At 45.4% G+C, this 7,500-nt stretch overlaps 1 protein-coding gene across 2 annotated transcripts in view; it reads right to left on the reverse strand.

The window, feature by feature from the left end:
• The window catches only part of kirrel1a (kirre like nephrin family adhesion molecule 1a), a 69,759-nt gene that overhangs the window by 25,294 nt on the left and 36,965 nt on the right, over positions 1-7,500 (reverse strand). For both annotated transcript variants that reach the window (XM_080792895.1, XM_080792894.1), the window contains exon 2: positions 515-664. In XM_080792895.1, the coding sequence (XP_080649021.1) occupies positions 515-664 (150 nt within the window). The remainder of the gene's footprint in view (positions 1-514; positions 665-7,500) is intronic.

The raw sequence follows: 7,500 nt of genomic DNA on the forward strand, positions 1-7,500 counted from the left end.
AGAGAGGTAGAATAGGAAGGGAGGGATTGCGGAAGAGAAAGGAAGGAAGGAGAGGAAATAGAGATGAGGAGAGGAAAGAGGGAGAAAATGAGGGAGGAAGGACGGTTGATCAAAAACAAGGCAGAAGCTGAGTAGCTGAGAGGGAGAGAGAGGGGGGAGAGAGACAGACAGACACAGTGAGAGAGAGAGAGAGGGGGGGGGGGGGAATGGGGCAAGGGAGAAATGGGGCAAAGGGACTTAGGAGGATACTGAGAGGAGAGGAGAGGAGATCATGACCCAAGAGTGAAATGCAGACGATTCGCTAAGCTTACAAAAACAACCAAATAATAAAAACAAGATAAAAACTATGGGAGAGAGAGAGAGAGAGAGAGAGAGAGAGAGGGAGAGAGGGAGAGAGGGAGAGGGGGGGAAAGAGATGCATTGGCCTTTTCGGCACTATTGGGCTAGGCTGTGCTATTTAAGCTAGCCTCAGTAGCCTGCATTACAGCTATACTGTATCATCCTGTTCTCTCACCCCGGAGGTCCTCTCCGATGCCCAGGGCCAGTCCATCCTTGGTCCACTGAACAATGCCCGAGTAGTTGAAGACGACGCAGGACAGGATCACCCTCTGGCCCCGCACCACCGACTGGTCTGCCGGCTCCTGAGAGAACCGCGCCGTCCACACTGTAGCAGGGAGAAGGACAGAGACAGAGAGAGACAGAGAGAGAGAGACAGAGAGCCACAGAGAGAGAGAGAGAGAGAGAGAGAGAGAGAGAGAGAGAGAGAGAGAGAGAGCAGACAGAAGAGAGAGACAGAGAGAGACAGAGAGAGGGGGGATTGTTTGGGGGTTTGTTCAAAGGGGATTGGGAGAGAGAGAAAGGGAGACAGACAGGGAACCAGTCAGAGCAGTGCATAGTTTTCAACCTTCTTCATATCAAGCAGCGTTTGAGCTATGCGGACGGACGGAACGGACCACCATTTTGATGAGATTTAGACGTGCAGACCAACAACACTAAAGAATGTTGTTATCATTGGATAAGATTTTGGGGTATTGGATGTTGGTATCATAGGAGCGATAATAACAGGCAAAAACAACAATTATTTTACATTCTCTAATTGTGTAGACTTCTTGTAAATTAACGAATGCAGATGTGTAACAATAATTTAACTCATGAGAGCGTTAAAATGAAACCAAATGGACCCGAAATACGGGTCCATTTGTGGTTTCATTTTTACACTCTCAAGAGTTAAAGATCTGGGATAGCCTTTAGGGACCACCTGGAACCCCCTTAAAGACCAACTCACTGGGATAGCCTATAGGGACCACCTGGAACACCCCTTAAAGACCAACTCACTGGTGGTCCACGCCGGCCGGACCAGTGGTTGAAAAACCACCGAGTCAGAGGGACGGATAAGGACATTCGTAATCACTCAAAGGCATCATTTTCACTTTGTGTACTTTGTATACTGCATGGAATGGAATTCAGGCACGTTGTGAGCAGTACGTGGCTGGATATGTAGAATATTATTGTACAGTGAGAGCTGCATGCATGCATGCATGCGGCTTGACAGCTAATTGATTAAAAACTGCATCCCCCCCCCCAGCCCCCCTCCCCCAACTGCAGCGCCGGAATGCAATCTTTGATCATACGATAGCTTATCTCCGCTACACTGAATGAATGCCGCCAGAGGGAGGAACGAAGGAGTGTGTGTGGAGAAAAGATAGAGGGTGGTGTCAACGAGAGGAAAACAGAACGAGAGAGAGAGAGGCAGAGAGAGAGAGAGAGGCAGAGAGAGAGAGAGAGAGAGAGAGAGAGAGAGAGAGAGAGAGAGAGAGAGAGAGAGAGAGAGAGAGGAGGGAGGGGAGAGCATTAAAAGCTGACTCAGGAGGGAACAACTAGGAGATCAGACAGGCAACTTCACCCCAAAGGGTCTCACCCCCCCCCTCCTCTCCCCCTCCTCGCTCATGACTTCTATTTTCTGCTCTCCCCTCCTCACCCTCCTCATTCCACCCTATACAGTATGAGTCATCTCCCAAGCTTCCACTCGCTGCCCCGACCAGAACTATACAGTACAGTGGCTGTCATTGTCTAGCTCAGTCTTTCTCTCTCTCTCTCTCTCTGATTATTACCAATACCCCCCCCCCCCCCCCCCTCTGTCTCTCTCTGTCTCTCTCTCTCTCTCTCGCAATCTCAGACGCTCTTAAGTCTATAATTGTCTCTGCCGTGCAGGCCAAAAGGCATGGCCGTCGAGACTGCGGGGTGCTCATGTTGTTAGACATACTAATAGACTGTTTTGCTAACAGTCCGACGGGCGTTATAGTCCAACCCGAGTGGAATAGTAAGAGAGTGGCGAGTCGGTGACACGCTTTGATCTCGCCACAAAGCGGGTGCCTATGGCCACTAGATAGTTACAAACATTGGAACTATCCCATTGTGGGAGTAAACGCTAGTGTCGTCACTCTCTTACCAGATTACTCCAACAACACCGTCGCTCCCAACATGTGTGGCTGGTTACAACCAGTGGTTCCCAAAGTGGGGTCCGGGGACCCCCAGGGGTCCTTGAGGGAGTGCAGGGAGTCCCCAGCTAAATGATAGTTTGGAACCAAAAGGACCCTATATGGGTCTGTAACTCTGAGAGTGTACAAATGGAATTTGTACACTCTCAAGAGTTAAATTAACAGTGATTTTAGAATATAAATTGGGGTCTCAAGATATAAATGCCTGTTGGTTCCGTCGACTAAATGCATGTCAAACTGGGGGGTCCATGAAATTAAACTGGTTTAGAATCACTGCTAGAGCCGTACAGGCGTACACATCTTCTCTTATGGAAGGTCACTAGCATATTTTTTCAAATGGGGGTCCTTGACATGAAAACGTTTTGGAACCAAGTTACAAGTTTTGGTTACAAGTTACAAGTTACAACTAACCCGTAGCCGGGTTAAAATTCACCCATAATAATAATAAATAATAATAAAACTTTATTTGTATAGCACCTTTCATGACATGAAATGCAGCTCAAAGTGCTTTACAGAACAATGGAGAATAAAAGAAAAGCAAGGCGTTAAGCAACGACATTAAAAAACAAGCATGAAATACAATGAGGACATGAATAACAATTTTTTTTTAAGATCAATTAAAAGCAATGTTGTAGAAGTGGGTCTTGAGCTGAGCTTTAAAAAAGTCTACAGAGGCTGCCTGTGTGGCAGGTTAAAACGAACCCGTGGCTTCCTGTGAGGTTAGGTTTAGGGTTTTGGGTATAGGGTGTTAAACTAATTCCTATCCCTCAAACCGATTTTCCCCAATAAAAGACGCAGATATAGCTATGAGAGTCACGCTTTCATTGTTATCTTCCGGTTTGAGGGAAAGGAAGTTCCAGATTAAATGGTAAATGGTGGCCTTTATCCAAGGCGCTTTACATAGAATGTGCATCAATTGACCCATAAACACACACCTTCATACACCGATGGCGGCGGAAACCATGCACGGCACCAGCAAGCACATCAGGAGCTTCAGTGTCTTGCTCAAGGACACTTCAACACTACTCTGGGGTAGCCCGGGTTCGAGCTGGCAACCTTGTGGTTACCATCCAGCCACTCTACCCCTGAGCCACCGCCACCCCCTTGAGGGTTCCAGCCTGATGACTACACACAACAATGATTACAACATGATGTAACAATATCCTGATGACTACAAAACAATGACTACAACATGATGTAACGATATCATCCGCTCCCGACCGGATCACATGGCAATTTTGTAACACAGTCCAGGCTTTCCTCTGAGGTGGAACAGGGAAAATGTTCGCCAGTTGAAAACCTTGATATATTCATCATTTGAATTAGCCCGCACACCCACACGCACGCATGAGCGAGCGCACGCACACTAAAACCACTCGACACAATCTACCACTCTGCCCTCCGGTTTATAACTGGAGATGGGTTCCTCACCCATCACTGTAGGACTGAAAAGGTTGGTTGGCCTTCATTGGCTAAGAGACGAGAACAGCACTGCACTGTTGTTATCTACAAAGCCTTACTTAAGAAAATGCCTACATATCTTAGCAGCCCTATTGCATCCCAAAACTGGCCAACAGCACACCCGCTCCCAAAGCTACCTTATGTTAGAAGTCCCCATTGTGAATTCCGAAGTGGGTAAAACAGCCTTTCATTACTATATGCACCTCACATGTGGAACTGTCTACATTTTCTACAATCAATCTTAAAACTGAACAACTTGATTTCACTTGAACATTTTAAAAGACTTGTAAGGATCCATCTGAGATCTAGCTGTACTTGTTCACTCTGAATTGTTTCTTATCCTGTAATGTATCTGTGTTTATATTGTATGTTATGTGTACTGTAAAATCAGGGGAAAAGAGAGCTAGCTTGCTCTCGACCGACTCCCCTGAATAAATACAGGTTAAAGAAAGATAGTGAAGCAGATACTAGTAAAACACGTTGGTGTGGCCCACCACCGACCATCTCACTGTCCAATAAAGGGAGGGAAGAGAGAAAAGCATTATTGTTCCACTGTGCACGTGTGTGGTGACAAGTTGCAATTAGCCGTCCCTGGAAGACGTGACACCGGAACAATGGCGCAGACGCCGACGAAGAAACAGTCTCCATTGTTTCTTTGTACCCGTCTCTCTCTCTCTCTCTCTCTCTCTCTCTTTCGTCGCCTTTTGTGTAGTTCACAGAATGGGGTACAGTAAATTGTTCACACGTTGCCGCATGGTGCTCGTTCCCCCCCTACCCATTATGTCTCTCTCTCTCTCTCTCTCTACACATAATAACGCACGTAATTTCACTCACATTGCTTTGTTTCTGCTCTGCTCACTGAGTCCCGCATCATATCATCGTCCTCTCTCCATATCAAAGGGCCGCCCGCCACTCTGTGGCGTGCACAGATGGACACTTTTCCCTCTGGACAAATGTGCCCTTTTGAAAATAAATAAATAAAATAAAATACACTGTAGCCTACTGTTGTACACTGTAGTGTAGTGTACAGTATGTGGACCATGGTGACATTGATCAATTCTTGATACAACACTTCCAATATATTATTTAGGCCCCAAAATTCCACGCGCTGCACAATTCCGGTTCCACGCGCTGCACAAGGTGCCCTTTTTTCACTTGAGCACCTGCCCCTCTAAATGTCTTGTGCACGCCACGCCTCTATTATGCCCCGAAATCTTTCAAAAATAAAGGCCCAGCAGATGAGGCAGATTTTACTCTGAAAAGCCCCGGCCTTCCATTTCCCCCCAAAACCAGGAGGTGAAATGTTCCATTACTACCTTGTTGCGCTAATAATAAGTCTGACCTCTCTTTAGAAGCGTTAATATTCCAAAGGAAAACAAAATTCCCTGTTGACAATGATGAATGGACAATTATACGTCAGTGTCTGAGCAAATAGACATATATATATATAGGGCTATATCTTGCTCCACCCCGTATTTTCCATTTTTTACTATTTAAACAAACCTTTTAAAATAGTTCAAATCTACAAGCTCACGTAGATGTAGATCGGCTAGTTGAACCATTTTAAAATGTTTTTCAAAATAGTAAAAAATGGCAAATAAGTTTAGGGATAAGGGATAAGGGAGGCGCAAGATGGTCTATTTTACGTCATGATGACGATGATAAGAGCGCCCCTCACTTCAAACGGGTGTGATTTTTATACACTCCAGCATAGCCCAAACCTCTGTCGTTTTTTTAGACGTGCTTTATAAATAAAATTGACAATCCAAAAGGTTGGAGTATCTCTGGTCTACAGTATATGAAGTTTCCTAGAGCCTGCATGTCCTCCTGTTCCTTCTCCACGCCTCCCCCCATTGGTGCATCATGCTCGCATCCCCCTAACCCTCTTCAGCGCTTCACTCGCTATACATATATAATGCCGTTTTAAGCCGTATACCACTTTTTCTATTTCCGTGGCCTTCCCCCTCGCTGGTCAGGAGGAGGTTAGAGGCGCACTGTCACAACTCATTCATCACATTAAATATCAGCCCTGCAGCCTCCGCCGCTACAACCCCCCCCCGCGCCCCCGCACCCAGTCCAACTCCTTCTCCCTCGCTCGCTCTTCACCCGCGTCTCGCTCTCCTCCCTTCTCTCCTTTTCTCACTCTCTCTCTCCCCCCGCACTGACTGACTGACTGCTCCCCCCCCCCTCTCACCCCACCTCCTGTCCTCCCTTTTCCATCACACTTCACTCTTTCTGGGCCCTCTGGCGATATGCTGAAGGTCCCCCGTCCCTCTCTCTCTCTCTCTCTCTCTCTCTCTCTCGCTGTGTCTCTCTGTCTCTCTCTCGCTTTACTTAACAACTGCCATATGCCTCCGCATCGCCCCCCTGTGACTGTATAGGTCCCCCGTCACTTACCCGGACCCGTTCTTCTCCCTACATCACGGGTGATGCTCTCTCATGCTCTCTCGCCCCCACAACAGATATGTCGTGATTTGCTTAAGTACAATATGCTAGATATAGGCCTATATATATATATTTGAAAAAACCCATGCAGTCATGCGAAAACATTTCCATACAATGGTTCCTGACATTCCAGCACGTTAATGCTCTCTCTCTCTCTCTAAATGAGGGGAAAGCTCTGAAGCAATGAATACAGAGTCAGATGTACAACGTTAAAGTATATGCATAATATATATCTGGACAACCCACTTAAGACAGAAGACAGACAGTGGCCTTAAAGCTGATCCATAACATGTGGTATGCAAGAGTTAATAGGATTAATCAATGGGCCCAAGTCCATAACCCAACACTATACAATTTAGGCATTTAGCAGACGCTCTTAATCCAGAGCGATTTACATTAAGCAAGAACAAAAAAGCATGGCAATACATCACATGCATAAAAAGTAGTTTTCATGAAACATGCGTGAGCTAAGAACGTAACAGTAGAATCTCTATGAAACTATACATATAAACTATACTGTACATATATACTACTATACAATACTATACATATACTATAAAGTGCTATATGACTACAGTATACACTATGACATTAACAGTACAGTACATAGACTGGTGGGATTTCAGAAAAAAGGCCTTCTATAAGGAGGTTAGAGGCGTTTTGGGGGGAACCAGGCCATTTTACATCATTCAATAAGGGTGCTGAATCGGAAAAAACATGATTCCCAAGTGACAATTCTTGTTTTTGACCTCCCAATTTGCATAACAAAATGCCCCATATACAGACAAATACTACAAACATATTTATAAAAGACACAGTTTTACACAGCAATTATAGCACGCTCAACAGAGCTAAATTCCACATGATAACTAGCTATAGCCAAAACTATAGCAGACGGTGTTGACAAGTTATATTAGCTTTTAGGCTAATGTATTATTATCGGCTGGTTACTGACATAATAAATATAATGCACTGTAGTGAAATAGTAATATAATCAAAACTCTGTCTCTGAAAGAATGTAATCCTTTTGGCTCAGCCAGTGCAGCATAGTGTGGGCTGCACATGTGGAGGGGGGAGAATGCACTGTGTGACTTAA

Source organism: Protomyctophum bolini (assembly GCF_963924005.1).
Source record: "Protomyctophum bolini genome assembly, chromosome: 20".
Lineage (NCBI taxonomy): Eukaryota > Metazoa > Chordata > Actinopteri > Myctophiformes > Myctophidae > Protomyctophum > Protomyctophum bolini.